This window comes from Chanos chanos, chromosome 5 (genome assembly GCF_902362185.1).
Source record: "Chanos chanos chromosome 5, fChaCha1.1, whole genome shotgun sequence".
Taxonomy (NCBI): Eukaryota; Metazoa; Chordata; class Actinopteri; order Gonorynchiformes; family Chanidae; genus Chanos; species Chanos chanos.
In genome coordinates this window covers 42,827,195-42,843,922 of record NC_044499.1, presented here as the reverse complement: position 1 = coordinate 42,843,922, position 16,728 = coordinate 42,827,195, and the positions used below count along the sequence as shown (strand labels likewise).

The 16,728-nt window shown below is 39.8% G+C and overlaps 3 protein-coding genes across 3 annotated transcripts; 1 reads left to right on the top strand and 2 right to left on the bottom strand.

Moving 5' to 3' along the window:
• Window positions 1-1,302: 1,302 nt before the first annotated feature.
• Window positions 1,303-5,701, bottom strand: tbx6 (T-box transcription factor 6). Its single transcript, XM_030775046.1, has 8 exons — window positions 5,632-5,701; window positions 4,942-5,152; window positions 4,454-4,721; window positions 4,099-4,242; window positions 3,807-3,877; window positions 3,631-3,695; window positions 3,113-3,419; window positions 1,303-2,965 (listed from the first exon to the last, which is right to left on the bottom strand). The coding sequence occupies exons 1-8, from the start codon at window positions 5,699-5,701 to the stop codon at window positions 1,303-1,305; spliced, it is 2,799 nt and encodes a 932-aa protein (XP_030630906.1).
• A 2,951-nt stretch (window positions 5,702-8,652) lies between these two features.
• On the top strand, window positions 8,653-11,502 carry gdpd3b (glycerophosphodiester phosphodiesterase domain containing 3b). Its single transcript, XM_030775045.1, has 10 exons — window positions 8,653-8,797; window positions 9,146-9,188; window positions 9,316-9,451; window positions 9,614-9,659; window positions 9,807-9,925; window positions 10,023-10,112; window positions 10,265-10,398; window positions 10,654-10,713; window positions 10,816-10,867; window positions 11,360-11,502. Exons 1-10 carry the CDS (start codon window positions 8,653-8,655, stop codon window positions 11,492-11,494), a joined length of 960 nt encoding a protein of 319 aa, XP_030630905.1. The 3' UTR covers window positions 11,495-11,502.
• A 17-nt stretch (window positions 11,503-11,519) lies between these two features.
• Window positions 11,520-15,167, bottom strand: nif3l1 (NIF3 NGG1 interacting factor 3-like 1 (S. cerevisiae)). The gene is made up of 7 exons (XM_030774077.1): window positions 15,101-15,167; window positions 13,906-14,585; window positions 13,621-13,777; window positions 12,918-13,041; window positions 12,437-12,575; window positions 12,167-12,250; window positions 11,520-11,951 (listed from the first exon to the last, which is right to left on the bottom strand). The coding sequence occupies exons 2-7, from the start codon at window positions 14,567-14,569 to the stop codon at window positions 11,767-11,769; spliced, it is 1,353 nt and encodes a 450-aa protein (XP_030629937.1). The 5' UTR covers window positions 14,570-14,585; window positions 15,101-15,167; the 3' UTR covers window positions 11,520-11,766.
• Between the last annotated feature and the right edge of the window lie 1,561 nt (window positions 15,168-16,728).

Genomic DNA, 16,728 nt, shown 5'->3' with positions numbered 1-16,728 from the left:
TCAGCTTTTTCACTTTCCTTGTGTATTGCCAAATGCTGAGGGAGAGGAGGTGAAAAAATGGGGGGGGGGGGTCATTAACACCTGGTCCTGAATTACTCTCCCTCTGCTCTGAACTACTCCTATTTCAACACCTGTTTGAGAGCAAATGTGTCATTGCAGTGGGAATTCATGGTAAGACAAACACTGTTAAACAAATATTATAAGGTTAAATGGGCTTTATTTACCACCCAAAGTCTGAACAGCAACTAACCCATAGAAATATTTTAATTTTTTTTACTAACAAAGACATAAAGTTATTGAGGATCGTACTGAAAGCTTGTCATAATGTTAGGGCTTGTAGCTTGATAGATTTATACTGATCAGACTGACATAAATAGGATTCTTCTAAATCACATGTTAATTTAGCCACATGATTTTTGCATCCAATGGTTAATCCCCACATTGTGACATTGGGTTCCTTGAAGATTGTCGTTTGTCACACGAGTTTCAGCTGTGGTCAGCACAGACATCAATTTGAACTGAAAGCAGAACCACTTCACACTAATTCCCTTCATTATTGAGCACGCTGCATATTTTTTGCTGGTGAGAAATAATGTTTTATTTATTTAAAGTTCCCAAATGTACAAAGCCACATTCTTCACCACTAGTGTGAATATATAATTATTATCTATAAAAATGATTTCTTTAAAAACCATTGATGTTTAATTACTAGTTATGTAAAACCACTATCATCTCATATTTCTCCTTTGTAATAAAAAGAGACTAACATTCTGAATTTCATAATTGTGAGACTCATTGTTTAAATTTTCTGTTGTTATTGGTGTGATTATAAACAGGAAAAGAGAATCTGGGATACTTAATTACAGTCAAAACACACTTTATTTTTAATGAAAAAACATGCAGTGATTTGAAAACAAACAAACAAACAAACAAAAATATTTACAATGTCCTGAAAAACATCTTATTTACTGTAGCATAAGCTAAACTAATACTTAAAAACTTATCATAAACTTATAATAGTCACACATACTGTATTCTAACTCTAACAGTTTCAGGGCTGTAGTTGAGTATATTCGATGTCTTTTTTAAATAATGTGAAAAAACCTTCTGAATATGTCAGACAGTTTCCAGCTAAGGAAAAAAATATCGGTTAAACATTGATCTATTTACACAAAAACTCATCAAAAGACTGAAACTTCATGGTCATGATAGCTCTAAACAAAAGAGCTATGGCCCACTTCAACGCCAGGACTTATCTTCCTGCATGAAAACAGTCTCATCTCTTTTTTCCAACCTTCCTCTTTAGAATACAGCTCTTCCTGCTATGTCCAAGTAGGAGCCTTGGCTGTGGCTATGAGCGTGCTGAGACTGTCTGTAAATGTGCCTGAGGGGAATATGGAAGGACGATCGGGGGTCTTGACACAAGCGGAGAGGGTAAGAGGGATATGCAGGGTATAGGACAGGGGCAACAGAGGATGGGTCTAAGGGAGGCAGAAGAGAAGGATGGAGTACTACGTCTGGCAGGTAGGTGGTATTTGAGTTATAGTGGGAGTAGGAGCCAGTCTCAGATGGAGGCACAGGAGGATAGGGATTGGTGGTCACTGGAGCAGGATATTGTGGATGGACTGAAGCTGGAGGAAGAGAGTGATTTGATAGGGAGGAATGTGGTAAGTGGGAAGGTGCAGCCGACTGAATAGAAGGGAGGGGCTGAGAGCGAACTGAAGGGCAGGAGGAAATTTGGGAAGGGTTAGACGGTTGCGGTGGAATGTGAGGAAAAGAGGAAGCTGGCAATGCCTGGGTGAAAATTTGCTGGGTTTGTGTCATGTTTGGAACAGCTGGAACAGTGTGAGCAGAGATAGAAGAGGACAGCGGTAGATTTTGTGGAGGAGCAACCTGAGGGACATTTGAGATTGATGAGGAGAAAGGGTAAGCTGTTGAAGGAGTGTTAGCTGGGTTAGTGAGAGATCCAGGGATGCTGTGTGTGGGAAGAGAAGAGAATGAAAATGCTGGAGGAGGGTGGATTGTGTTAGGAATGGACAGCGGGGATGGATGGACAGAATTTGAAGACGTAAGAGGGAAAGATCCATGAGTCTGATGATTTGAGTTTAGAGATGAGGCTGTAGTGGGATCAGAGCTGGACGATCCCATAGGCGGAATGGAAAGTGCTGCAGGTGCCGTTTGCACCGGATTTTGAATTGATGGTGAGGTTGTTGGGTCTGGGTTTTGAGAATGCTGAAAGGATGAAAAGGGGAAGGCTGGGTTTGGGTCAGGATGTGTGGTCATAGAGGCAGGGTTATTTTGTGAAACGGGAGGAAAGGGGAAAGCAGTTTGAGGTGGATTTGTGATAGATTGAGGAGTTGTAGGGTCAGCATCATTGGGTGACTGCACTGGAGGGAATGGGAAGGCAGTTGGGGTTTGTTGTTGAACAGAAGGAGATGTAGAATTAGAATGGACCAGGCTTCCCTGATCAGCTTGGCTCTGAGTATTGTCAGTGGGCAGAATAGGAACTGAATTACTGATAGCTGAGCAGGAGGACTGAGGTAAAGACTGGAATGGTGGATTTGTCGGTGTGTGAGGACTGAGATTGTCTTGGGACTGGTTTGGTGGAAGAATTGAGTTATAAGAGGAGGATGGAAGGAGCTCAGGGGAGGAGGAAGAATGGGAGATGGCATGAAAGTTTGAACCTGATGGAGGGGTGGAAGATGAAGAGATAGGAGAAGAAGAAGAAGAAGAAGAAGAAGAAGAAAGGGATGAGTAGCTAGAAGCAGGCATGGATGCATAGTTTGATGTAGGTGGAGAGGACTCAGAGGGCTGGTGGAGTGAAGGATCAGAGTTTACTGTAGAGGAAACAGATGAGTAAGGAGAAGATGACTGAGTGAGAGGTGCTGGAGGGAAAGCAGAGGAGTTCAGGGAAGGGTCCGGAAATGCTGGAGTATATGATGAGAGGCCAATCATTTGTGTTGATCTGTTGAAAAGAGAAAATTTATACAAGTTAATGTAATTCAGCATCCTACTGTATCTTACAAACACTTGACCATATTGCGTTGCAGTCACATAGAAGCTTCAGGGAAGCTTTCAGGATATTTTGATACCTGTAATTTCAAGAACTTACCCATCAATCAACTCATTGTGCAGATCATTCCTTGAGGCTGCCTGTGGTCCATTGCCTATCGAATCAGGAATTTCTTGAATATTGGGGAGCTGAGTCATTTCTGAAGCCAGAAACTCCTGGCCAAGTGTGAGTGCTTGCCCTTGGTCTGCTTGTTCTGGGAATGGTGGCATGTCTGGACGGAAACCAGACTCAGACATTGGGAGAGCAGAGTTTGTGATGGACAGAGTCGAACTGGAGATTGAGAGAACAGAGTTCTGGAGGTCTGGTGGTGGCAGGAGCTCAGTAGAATCACATGGGTCAGATGACTCTGGGTGTGGAGGCCATTGATTAGTGGAGCAGCACAGAAAGAGATGAAGAAAAACAAAAAAACATATAAATATATAAATGTATATATGTGTGTGTGTGTGTATGACAGATTTAGGAAAAAATGGAATAAAACCTTCGGAAGAACAGTTTCATGAAAAAACAAGTAAATCACTCTCAGTGCTTAAGGAGGATATTTTAATCCGCTTCCTCACCGATATCTAAAGATTCCTCATCACTGGCCTGGGTAATTTTTCTCTTTTGTCTTGCCTCTCTCTGTCTGAAAGAGATATCACAGAATGAATTTTTTTTTCTTGTTCTTGGAATCATTCACTTCTTGTTCTTTGAGGTGATTTTATACTTTGTGTGCATATATGAAAGTGTGCACTACCTCTTGCAGTTCATGCCGTTCTCTCTGAAGCCTTTTGCGAAAGGGTTCGAGTTTATCTTCAGTTCTGTGATCTGGAGGAGGACACACTCTTAAGATTACACTTACAACACTTGACATTCCACATTTATTTTTAAATAAAATCTGGATTCTGATAAAAAGTTGTTGTATTACCTTATATACCATTGCCTTTTGTCATTGAAAGTATAGCTCTCTGAATCAGTTCTTATTTCTCTTATTACATCTCTTATTTGTGCTTTAAAATAGACACCATTTGTAAAAATTTCAGAAATACCTTGTTGTTCTGGTAAGCTGTTACTGTAAGGAATTGGGTTTCTGGGAAAGTAAAGGAATGCTGAGCTCCACCCCACATTAACACATCTCTGGCCTCAATGACGTGAACCCTTGGCTGGTACCGATGCAGCGAGTGGAGAATGATCTGATGGACAGAGAAAGCGAGATTGCATATTTCCCTGAAACATTTAAGCCGAATACTTGGGGCTGGGGCTGTAGTGACATGATGAGGTTTGGAAAGAAATGTTTTCCAAATAGCACTAATATGCTGTGTCTGGGATAAGTAAAAGGAATGATGAACATTCAGCAAGTTCATACGTTCATACATACTCATTCTCTAAAGAATATTTACTCACATATCCCTGTGTGTCCAATGTGTTGTTGGTAAGTTTCACACGGTGAAAAGATATAGGGCCCTTCTGCCAGTGCTCTCCAGTTGATGGTGAGTCTGGGTGGATGAACACACGATCTGGGAGTCGTGCTTCTGCCCCACCCACAACCTGCCATCTATCATCCTGGAAGCGGTAACGGGAGGAGTCGACAGGTACAATATCTAACAGCAGGATATAACGCAGAGACGGATTCAAACCTGAGAGTTTCACTCTGAGATGAGGAAACATCCGTCTAAGAAAGGAGAGAATAAAGGGAGTAAAAAAATGAAAAAATGAAGATGAAGAACAATGCAGTAACAAAGGTGAGACCTTAAACAGAACCTTTAAAGAGATGACTTAAGAATGTTGCCGAAACATAGACTCCCTTTCCCTCCCTATCAAATATATTCAAATCTATTCCTATTAATAGGTTACAAGGGTTGAAAAAACATATGAAAAACCTGATCACTCACCGGCCTTTCTTGGTAATAATCATCTCTGTGCCAACTGTGCTGAACTGTTTCCATAGAGATGCATTCTCTAGCTCCACCTTGACGGTGTCCTGTGGCTTTCCAAGGGGCTCTCTGTTTTGGGGAGGTGGGGGCAACATACGAGGGGGTATAGTGCGAGCTGCCATGTCACATGTTGTGGGATACAGGGGAACATGGCCTGACGCTTCTCGATCTGGAGAACAGAAATGAATCTAAACTTGTGGAGTCCACTTAACTTTTTCCTTGTCCCACACTTTCTCATTGTATTGTTTGCTATCCATTAAGCAAATACAATGTGCTGTATACAAGAATTTCAAGATTACAAAAATGGTCAAGGCACTTCACATGAGTGGATTTTTTCAACATAACCACTTAGAGCTAAATGAGTCACACTGTCAGTTTGAAAATTTGTAGTGATCTCAAGCTCCTCTCTCTCGCTTTTTCAGACACACACAGACAGACAGACAGACAGACACCCACACACACACACACACACACATATGCTCACATGAACACATGCTCACACATACAACGTATTGCAACAGCATGTCTTACAACAGTATGCCTTAAAAAACATCCTTCTTTGTATTTGTATCCCATGACTGAACACACACAAATACAACAAAGGCACATCTTTCACATGATCATTCATTCAATCTCTCTCTTACTCACCTCTGTAGAAGCCATCTCCCAGTCTTTGGGGTCCTAAGGCCAAACTTGGGTACATTTCCACACCCAGCATCCTTCTGTTTATACCTGTTTTTTCCTTGCTCACTGCTACCTCAATGAATAAATAACTCTGGTTTTTCTTATCAGCGTTAAGAAGCTTTTCTCAGTGGTAAAACATTGCAAACATATTCTTTGTTAGTTATCTGTCTTATTTTCTCTTTCTACTTTTCTCTATCCATCTGCCTTGTTCTCTCTTTGGTTTTCTAATGCCTTTCCACATCCCTTTCTACAGGTTATATAGGTGAGTGAGTGTTCACACATTTGCCAAATGGTGATGTCTTCACACTTCCTCCCTCTCCTTCTGTCTCTCTCAGACCCAACTCTTCAGCAACTTGCCCTCCTAAACAAAAACACACACTCAACTAGATTAACACATCCTCTGCATTAATATGAATATACTTACCGACAGTTATATACTCGCCCACAGACACATACACCCATATGGACAGGATGTCCACGCCAGCATTGCATGCTCAGACTTGTTTTGAATGGTAGGATATTTAATCTCATGATTTTATAAGATATCAACAGCAGTGGGTCAAGGTTACTACAGCTGATTCTGTAGATTAGATGGTCTCAGTAACTTCTTAATGTCAAGTTGTATTTTCGCTGAACAAAGTTCTCGGATCCAAACAGGTGTTCTGACTTGCATGCTCGTGTTGCCGTCATTTTTTTTTTTTTATTCTTTCATACATTCATGGACCTTTACAGATGTATTGATTTAGATTGCTAAATGCTTGAAACATATTACACGTTTCTTTTGGAAGTCATACATTTCAGACAAATGGCAGTATTTGACTCTAAAAGGAAAGAAAATGAGTCTCTGATGTCTTGCCGGTATAAGGACAAGTACTTGTTCAGTATCTGAACACCATTAACTTTGTTTTGTGTCCCAGCACAGCTGACATGTGCCCCTCTCTGCTGGTAGGAGGTAAAGGGTTGGATCTGTCTGTGAAGGAAGTTGACTGGGACAATTTGGCCTCGCCACCACAATTTGGTCTCTTAGGTTAACAAGCAACCTGCTGTAGAATAACATTTTATCTGAAAAATAGACATATTCATAAATACTGGATTTCCTCCCAAAAAAAAATTGACAGTTTATTTGCTGTACAGTATTTATGCCTTGCTGTACTTTTTATGTAGTCCTGATAAGAGTGATAAAAGACTTTGTGCGTTAGATATGTATGCAGTCGTCTCTTGATATTTAGTAATACTCATGTCTCACTGGTCTTGTTGAAAATTTTATCTGCCCACACCACGACAATTATCTTAGTTTCTACATTCCCTCTAAACATGACTTGCAATTTGATGCAGGTTTTTTTTAATCTTTTTTTAACCCTCAGATGAGAACGAATGATAGGTAAAAAGTCTAAAATATTTTGGTAGTCTTTTTTCCACTCTTAAATAATTTAAGAATTGTGCCGTTTAACTTCAGATTTGTCAAACACAAATTTGGGTAGTACTTTTTGATACTGGATTTGATAGAGAGATCAGAGCCTCTTTTTCAATTTAAGGAACATATTTCTGTTTTCCATGCAAGACTCCCTGAGAAAAGGCTGACTCACCCAATGTTGTTGTAGTTGTTGTTTTTGTTTCACATTTGAATGGGGGATGAAAGTCAGACAGTGAGAGAGGGAGAGGAAGTGGAGGTGTTAGCCCCCCATGTCTGTCCCAGAGGGGTGTGAGGACTCATTACTTGCCTTAATGTGTGTGTGTTTGTGTGTGTGTGTGTTGGGGGCAGTTGGGGGATATGGGGCCATGACTGTTAATGTTTTTATGAGTTGACAGGTGTGCTAAGGGTAATTTCAGACCACAGTAATGCTAGTGTCTTACTCATCTTACCCTGACTTTGTTTTATTGTTTGTCTTATGCCTGTGCTTTCAGCATTTACATTTTAAAACAGTAACGCTACATACTTGAAAAATCACTCTCAGGGGTTTAAATACCAACCAAGTTCTAAGAACAGTTACTTTCAAATTGCAAATTCCCATGTGAGACAACAATTTTGTTAAATATTTTTGTACTTTTGTTTCATTCAAGTATTTACTTATTTATTTTTTATATGTCTCCCCTGGTAAATGCTAATTGGGACATGTGTATCGCAGGGAAATTAGAAGTTAAACTGAAATAAAAACTTTTCAAGTTGCTTGTGTCAGCAAATCCGTGGATTTCTCATGTGAATCTAAGAGTGAACTTCTGAGACAAAAGTTGCGTCATTGTGTTGTGTTGAGACACTGACATGGTTTCAGTAAGGCTTGTGGTCATGACAAGAGATCGTTTTCTGTGAATTATAGAAGAAGAAACTGAGGCTCTTTGGACTGTCTTTGTTTTATATTATGGAGAAACAAATCAAAATTGGAAAAAAAATGTTAAAAAGAACAACTGTACCAACGAGAAACATATTATACAAGCATCTGTGTTAGCAAATAAATGCCCATTAACACTATCTCCATTTATTGAGTCTTCTATATGTCGTTTACAAATGTAAATGTGCAAAAATCAAATTAATAGTTTGTATTTGTGAAAAACAGTTTTGAAAGAATGTCAATATTCAATATCTTTCTCCTCCTGACTTGCATTTTTGTTTTTTGGTTTTTTTTTTTTAATTTTTCCCTGTGTCATTCCATGTTAACCGCTTGGTTTTGTCACCTGATCACACACACGTACAAAAAGCAACCACATACACTTCCTCACATTCCTCATGAGTATAAAACACAGTACAGAGGCTACACATTAAGACAGGGATAGTTATTGTGTTAGGCTTCATATAGCAATTTCTGAAAAAGCGCTACATCAAAAAGAAGTGTCAGCTGGAATCCAGACAGCTGGCCTCCTTCCAAGGGAACTTTGTTCGACTGACCAAACAAAAGATACAGAGTACCGAGATTCGATTCTAAAATCTCCAGCTTTCATAAAAGAACTGCAATCATTCTCTTCTAGAGTTAAAAACTGTAGACACGTAGCATGGAGGTGATGCCAGAGATTGCTTGTGTCATCATCTTTTTTCTGCTATATATTAGTTCTTCATTGTTCTTCCTCTACAATCCTAATATCATCCACAAGAAGAAACGTCTAGCCTTTTTCTGCAGACACATCTCTCACAGAGGAGGTAAGATGTTGTATGTTTAATTGGTCTGTATAGGCAAAAGCTTCATTTCTTGTGTACAGCAAAGTATAGCTCATTATGAAAATGAGAACTGCATCTCAGTGTATATACCTTGTAGAGATAAAGGACATTTGTACACAATACCTGAACAGTATTAATGATAGACTAACGAGGTAAAACCCGTGCTCTGGTAACACTGGTAGGTTCCTGATAATACCAGTAATAAAATTAGTAACGGCAGTTAAAATAACATTTTTTGTTGTCTGATAAGTAAAAAACAGATTTTTTTGTTTGGTTGGTTTTTTTTTTTTACTTTTTTGTTGTTTGTTTGTTCTTGTTTTGTCTGCCTAGGCGCTGGTGAGAGGATAGAAAACACTTTGGAAGCTTTCACACAGTAAGTCAATTATCTCTCTCCCCATCTTTCCGCGTCTTTTTATACAGCTCGAGAGAGTTGCTTACACTGTATCCCCTATACAGTACATGCCCTCCACCCTGTTCTTGCCTTTCTCGTTCTCTCTTAGTGCTGCTACCACAGGAACTGATATGCTTGAGTTAGACTGTCACCTGTCCCTGGATGGTCAAGTGATTGTATCACATGATGAAAACCTACTGAGACAGACAGGAAGTGATGTTACAATATCGTCGCTTAAAGCACAGGTTGGAAATTCACTTCCTAAAACTAAATCAAACCCTCCTGTATACAGGTCAAAACTGTCCAAAAAGTTTGAACTGTTACACACGTGGAAAATATTCTTAGTTTGTTTATTCATGTGACTAATCATGACAGATATTTTAAAAATTCTAATGCAATTTTTTCAGGACTTGCCTCTTTACAAAGAGAAACTTGAGGTCACTTTTGATGTTGGTAAGTAATGACTGTTAAAAAATTCTCCTTTTTGGACCTTAAAATATTACTTATTCAGTATTATCTACACTCTAGTATTCTAGTATATCTGTACTTTAGTGGTGATACCATTTTGACTGTGTCAATCCATAAATGTCATTTTATCAGATCACTTTAGCTCAGGAAAAGACAGGAGGTTTGCCCTATTGGAGGAAATCTTCAAGAAATTCCCTCGAATGCCTGTCACCCTTGAAATAAAAAAGAATGACAGTGTACTGGCAAGAAAGGTACGACAATCTATATCAACATACTATACCAGCTATTAAAACAAGACTGTCAATGCAATTAATCTAACTGCTAATATTGCACCCTGCTCCCCCTCAGGTCTCCTCCTTAGTGAGACAGTATGACAGAGAGGACATCACTGTTTGGGCTACTGGGGATTCAGATGTCATGGCAAAATGCCGGAAAGAGGTACAGTAAGTTGTGCGCTTGTTTCTGATATTAAGCGAGTTTTCATTAAATGGTTGGGTCTCTGCATGTCAATTCATAGTTCAGGATTCCATATTGATAGCACATTACACTAATCAGTGCTGTTCATTCTTTGTATGTCTGGATGTTTGTAGAACCCAAACATGCCTTTCATGTTTACTGAAAAACGGGGGTTCCTCCTTCTGGTACTGTACTATACCGGGTTGCTACCATTTGTACCCTTGGAGGAGAGTCTTCTGCAGTTTTATTTCCCAAGAGTTTTCAACAGGTTAGTCTTTTACCTTACCCACTTCATCAGTACAAGTAATCCATTTACTGTAGTGCCTGAAATTTTTCTGTCTCTGCTGGGCCGACTGTTGAATCCACACGCATTCAAATAAAATATATTTAAAGCATTGTGTGTATTTGCTTGTCAGTATGATTCAGTTTGACAATGTTGTTAAAGTGTTTATAAATGCACTACCACCTGCCTTTGTACCTGAACCTAGTTGATGTTCACAGTCTTTTTATTATTGTTTTACAGAACATACATTGCAGATGAGTGGTATTTCAGGAATAAGGTTACAGTGTATCTTATTGAAAAGTAAGTCAAAAACAATCCAGACACAGAGGTGATACTGAGTCAGTTGAGAATTGTTAGATAAACGAGAACAGTGATCAGAGTCATTGTTGTTTCTGTTGTTAGGCTGACCATGAGAAAGACTTTGTTTCATCATTTGACCAAACGTGGGATTCAGGTATGTCAGAGCTATGCTGCCATTGGTCTTTATTTCTACTGAATTTCCATTCTACAGTGGTATATTTATGACAATATTTATCGTCTGTTAACAAGTGACATTAAAAGAGCTAATATGGCTATCGCACAAACATATATGCCAGCCACTTTGGATAATGAATACTCCTAATAAATTATAGCCTTACTGGAATAATGATTTATGTTTTGTGAATTATTTTGTAATTTGTTTAATTTGTATTGTAACTAGAAAGCTGCTTTATACTGTCAATTTGGAGGCACCTCTCAGCAGGTAGCAATTAGAGTAATAAGGGAACACAAAAGGAAAATGACATTAACAACCAGTTATTTGTCTTGTAATATAATGTATGTCATGATTTTCTCACTGAATATTTCCCATATTTACTTCTTTGCTCCCTGCCTCCTTAGGTATGTTATAGATCCATCCTGATACAAGGTTTAATTGTATCACTCTCTCTCTCTTTATCATATGCAGGTCCAGCTGTTTGTTTGTAATAGAGAGAATGATATGGATGCTGCTTTTAAAGTGGGAGCAACAGGGCTTATGACTGACTATCCAACCCTACTATCAAAGTACCTCCACAAACATCCTCCACCTGAAATCAAATAACTTATACTCTCATAATACACTTTATTTTACTTCATTCAACTAAGTGACATTTCCCGTGAATGAGAGATACATAGTTTTTTCCTTTTGATATTATTTTAGAACATTGCTTGCTATGTCACTGCACACCTTAATTGATACATACTTCAGAACAATACTTAACACGGGAGTATCTCTTGCACAAAACATGGTGCAAAAAGTTATCAGTACGTGACTGACAGCTAAGCAAGTATCCATTTAAACTCCTCTGATGGACACTGTTCAACAGAGTGGTTTCAGACCACCTCCAGTGGGTCTCTGTCTCTTTGGGAAATCGCTACGGTAACTGATTCCGGTAGACGTACAGCCAGCCTTTCTTTAAATACAGTTAGAAACCCTCTCTCACTGTTGCTGTGGTCACTTAGGATAACACTCGTTCCTTTGGCAACAGCATCCAGGACCTCATGATGAGACATCTCACCTATTGGGCAGAATCAATATTTGAAAATAAAATACAGAAAATCCATCTTTAAAATAAAGAATTTAATACTATTCTTGTTTGCGTCCAATGTATGTATTTATATGTATAATACTATGTACATTTAACTGTGATGTAAGCTACTGCATTTTATGTTTGGATAACACAAATTTACAGCTGGTAATTAATATGATGCAATCTTGTAAACGTGTCTGTACCTGTGATATAAAGGTCTGCTTTTACTCCCTGTAAGACAGAGGCTCCAGAACCAGCACACACAGCGACAGTTTTCACAGTGGACTCTAGACCAACACAGACAATGAGCACGTTTGCCTTATGAAACAGTGAAATTCTCCTAGGGCGGTTGGTCTCTAACACGTACAAGTACTTCAATAGGCAGAATATCAACAGCAGTAAATGAACATAATACATAACATAAACTCTACTGAAGTCCATCTTTCGTTAATGGGCATATGTGTCCATCTCACCTAAGGTTTGCTGGTTACCCAGGGCCAGTCTCAGGTGACTCAGCCCTAGATGCAGCTTCATACGCTGGACTGACTCTGCCACAGATATTGGTTCATCTAAAATGCTGAGTCGCCCCTGACCACAGCCTAAAAGAGGGGGCTGCAGGGGAGACAGAAAAGGGGAACACATCATAAACGTGAACATGACTGAGCAGAAAAGATGTGACTTGTGAGGAAATATGAAGTCTTGTTTTCATTTAAACCCCAGACTAAGTGAGTGAGGTGGATTACAGCATCATTTTTTTGTGTGCATGTTAAGATTAAGTGACGTTCTCTTCAGCTATGTGGAAAGCCAGCTAAACTGGCAAAAGAGCCTGAAAAAACCTTCACAAAACTATGCAACTGTCTGCACTGAAATGCAGAGATTACATGAAGTTGATGTGCTAAGACCAAAAAAAAACAACAAAGATCAGGCATGAAGATACTGGGGGAGGCACTTTACCTGCTGAAGCTGAACAATGTTGAGGGATTGGCTGACAGTGGCATGTCCTAACAGTATCTGAACAGTAGAGGTCAGTGCTGAGCTGGGACAAGTCACGTTCACAAGATACACACCTTCCTCAGGGCTGCAGACAAATAAGAATTCAAGAATAGGAGTTACGGAACACCCAGCTCAGAATCAGAGGCAGATTATGCAGGTCGACCAGATAAAATGCATTTGTAAAAAACAATTTGCTTTCGATGCGTCTAGGCATTGGTATAGTTCACAGTAGACGTATGTGCATCTCAGAGTTTTATGCTGAATGTGCTAGAAGCACCATTATATATGATATATATTGTGTTTGTGATTATGAATTCTGTTATCTAGACTTTGTCTTTTATGCTGTTCAGATTCAAAACTGCAGTTTTTAAAAAAATTGCATGGACAGTGCTTGTGTATATCATGGTTTTGCATGTCTAGTCCCAAGGAACAGACATACTTTTGACATTTCATCATTTTAACCTTGGAAATAAGTCATTCTTAATACAGTCAGACACCACAGTGGGCAGTTCTGTAGAACTAGAGGCCAGAATACAGGAATCCTGGATGCACTAGTGTGTTTTGCATTATAGCATTCTGCCTCTCATCTCTGTCAAACTTGACACGAGTTTTCTAACTGGAGGTTTTTGTGCTGACTGATAAGTGGTGTGTATCTGTGTTGTACCTGAGCATGGTGTGCTGTAGTGTACCACTACTGTCAGTCTCTCTCAGCTGGGCCATGATGTTGCTGAGTTCATCCTGATTCTTTACTTTAAAGTCCAGTCTGTGCCTCTGAGGGGTGCTACAAAGAGCTTGACTGAGCACAGACACACATCCACTACCTGAGCAGAGGAAAGGGAAAGAATTTCTCCTTTAAGACCTCGATACTTCTACACATTCTCCCACGTATTGTTCATATGCATATCACCCTCCCATACAATAACATATTTAAAACAATGTGCTTTCTTACCCATTCCTCCGAGCAGCCAGTCATTAACTCCGCCTTTCACACTGTCCCAAGATGTATGGGGTGAATAAACTGCTATCCCACTTTCCACAGCCCTGACAGCGAGCCGCTGCTTCCAGTCCTTCTGAACCAAACGTTTAATTGGACGAAACAGAGGTGGGTGATATGAGATGATCAGGTCGCATTTCATTGCTTCAGCCTCATCCATAACAGAGGTCGTGAGGTCATTGGTCAGGAGGATGGTTCTGATTTGACGAGGTTTGCTGGGCTCCACCAACAAGCCAACATTATCCCAAGATTCGGCCAATGACAGAGGGGCAAGCTGCTCGAGAATATCCAAAACCTCTTTCAAATCCATGGAGCCGGTAGGGCGGACAAATTGAGAATGCCAGCAAGAAAGTTTCAGAGGCTGGTATGGCGATGAGAAGGCAAAAGAATGCAGACGAGGAGAGACAAATCTGAGAGGGACTGAACGCCAAAGATGAGTGCGAGATGGCTCCGAGAAGGAAGAGGAAGATGAGAGAGGGAAGGAGGATGAAAACTTAATAGCAGGCAGAGAAGCAGAGGCTATGGCTTTATAAGTGTAGCTTGAGCTGGGGATGAGGTGAAAAGCTTTGTGTGTCACTATGAGGAGTCTTCCAGAGGCTGCTCTATATCCAGCAAACATGAGTGTGAGGAGACAACTGCAATAAAATGAAGAAAAATCAGAAAAAGGAACAGATAAGGGCTCTTTCACATGCCATGCACAACATAACTTAACTTTAGAATGATAGCTCCTAACCACTCAAGCAGAGGACTATAACTAAGAGACACTGGTACTTGTCATTGGTAAGAATAGCAGAGTTTATCGGTAATTGCTTATCAATGATTATGTTCTTATTTTGCGTTTATACATGCTTGGTATACAACAACTGGACTTAATAAATTACTAAATGAAAAACTTAATTTACAGCACTGCAGACACAGACATATACACTGACCCCACAAAGAGATAAAAGCGGGTGAAATAATTAAGTTCAACTTTACGTACATCATGGCATGACTCTAAATGAACAGGAATTAGCAACCTAGCTTAGGCTATGTGCGATCAGACAGGATATATTTGCTTGAGCTATAGTGCAACTAAAAAGTTATGCAGTTAAGGCGCGCTCTCTTCACATTTCAAAACAGTGTCACTAAATTACCGCCAGCGTTTTACCTTCAAAGATATTAGAGATATTTGTGCAGATGTTGCTGTTAAGTCTAAAGAACTAGGAAAGGGGGCGTTACCGACTAACATTTCCACTGAAGTGATTGGATTCATTTTCGCCAAACGTAATATCCGTTTTCAAATCGCTTCTGGATTTTGTAGTTAAAAGTCGGTTGTCGTCGCGTAGGTGGCAACTCTCTGTCTTAGGATGTGTTTGCTGTTTATGCCGACTTAACATACAGATCCCCCTCCCCACTCAGATTATCAAGCATAAAGATAAATCACATAACTGATGTCTGAGCAGTGTAACATTTGCACCCGGTAATAGCTCTGTGCAGTCTGATTTGATTTTGGAGATGACCAAGGTGTAAGGGGCCGATTTTTGTTGAGGAATTACAAAAATTCAAAATGGCCACGACTTTTTTTAATAAAATCAGATAATAATTCTTCCTCATACACATTTTCCTAGCTCATTTGACATATTTTTTACTTTCAAACTAAAACTTCGTCTTTCAATCATTTTCTTGCATCAGAATGGTTGACATATATGTCTATAAAGGTTGTCAACCAGGGATCAATTGTAAGAGTGCTTATATATGCTCATTTGTTGTGTGGTCAAAGTCTGTTGGATAAAAAACATGCGTATCAGTGCTACATTCAACCAGTTTCTGGCTAGAGGTTTACATCTCTAGTACTTATCTAGAGATGTCAATTTCTCTCTGATGTGTGACTCTGCATGGAAAGAAAAAGAATTCTCAGAAGCATAGAAAAGCCGGAAATTCACAACCACTTTGAGTACATAGGCATTCTCTGGAAGCAAAACCAGTCAGAGAGTGAGGTGTCAGGCCAAAGAGGATTAGAGGGAGGGGTTAAACATAGTAAGGGTTGATGTCTGGACCACTGACATGTACTCTCTCCCTCTCTTAGCTGAGTCGGGTGCCATTAAAAAAATGGAATGGCTGATGGAGCTGGGGAAATGAAAGGGGAGGAATGGGGAACATAGAAGGGGAGAGAGATTAATTTGGATTAACAAGGAAGGACAGAGGTCAGACCTGTCCTGGATGTCAGAGGGATCAGAGTTAAATCAGCACGAAGGCCATCGTTACATCATCTCTCTCTCTCCCTCTCTCTCTCTCTCTCTCACACACACACACACACGCATGCACACAAATGTAGTATGATTTCAGGGCAAGGCAAAATTAACAGGTATTAATTGATAGTCGAGAGAGAGAGAGAGGGAGAGAGAGAGAGAGAGAGAGAGAGAGAGAGTGAAAGAGAGAGAGAGAGAGAGAGAGAGAGAGAGAGAGCGTTATATAACGTTTTAATCAAACACATTTCGGAGAGTGATCCTTGCATGCAGTGGTGCCACAATTTTAGACAGACGTTTACTTTATGGGACTGTGAGAGACAGATGTGAGCTTTGCTACAGGGAGCCAGAGAGAGATGGGTATTAGCCTACTTTGGGAAATTGGTGGTGTAAGCCTTCAAAATCACAGCTGTCATCTGTTTCTCCCTTTTCTTTTCTTTTTTTTACTCAGAGTGCTGTGCTCATGTTACTGAGAGTTTAGCACATGTATTTTTTTTTCTCTCTCGTTTGATTTCAATCCACAGACCTAATAATGAGTGCCCATCCGATG

Excerpts from the sequence above, each read along its gene's own strand:
- tbx6 (XM_030775046.1), bottom strand. The coding sequence starts at position 5,701 with ATGCTGGGTGTGGAAATGTACCCAAGTTTGGCCTTAGGACCCCAAAGA. Across the intron at positions 4,243-4,453 it reads CATTGGACACACAGGGATAT|ATCATTCTCCACTCGCTGCA; the intron begins GTGAGTAAATAT and ends TCTGTCCATCAG. Across the intron at positions 2,966-3,112 it reads CACAATGAGTTGATTGATGG|ATCAACACAAATGATTGGCC; the intron begins GTAAGTTCTTGA and ends TCTTTTCAACAG.
- gdpd3b (XM_030775045.1), top strand. The coding sequence starts at position 8,653 with ATGGAGGTGATGCCAGAGATTGCTTGTGTCATCATCTTTTTTCTGCTA. Across the intron at positions 8,798-9,145 it reads ACACATCTCTCACAGAGGAG|GCGCTGGTGAGAGGATAGAA; the intron begins GTAAGATGTTGT and ends TTGTCTGCCTAG. Across the intron at positions 10,399-10,653 it reads TTCCCAAGAGTTTTCAACAG|AACATACATTGCAGATGAGT; the intron begins GTTAGTCTTTTA and ends ATTGTTTTACAG.
- nif3l1 (XM_030774077.1), bottom strand. The coding sequence starts at position 14,569 with ATGTTTGCTGGATATAGAGCAGCCTCTGGAAGACTCCTCATAGTGACA. Across the intron at positions 13,778-13,905 it reads CTGGCTGCTCGGAGGAATGG|GTAGTGGATGTGTGTCTGTG; the intron begins GTAAGAAAGCAC and ends TCCTCTGCTCAG. Across the intron at positions 12,251-12,436 it reads GGGTAACCAGCAAACCTTAG|AGTCCACTGTGAAAACTGTC; the intron begins GTGAGATGGACA and ends GTGTTGGTCTAG.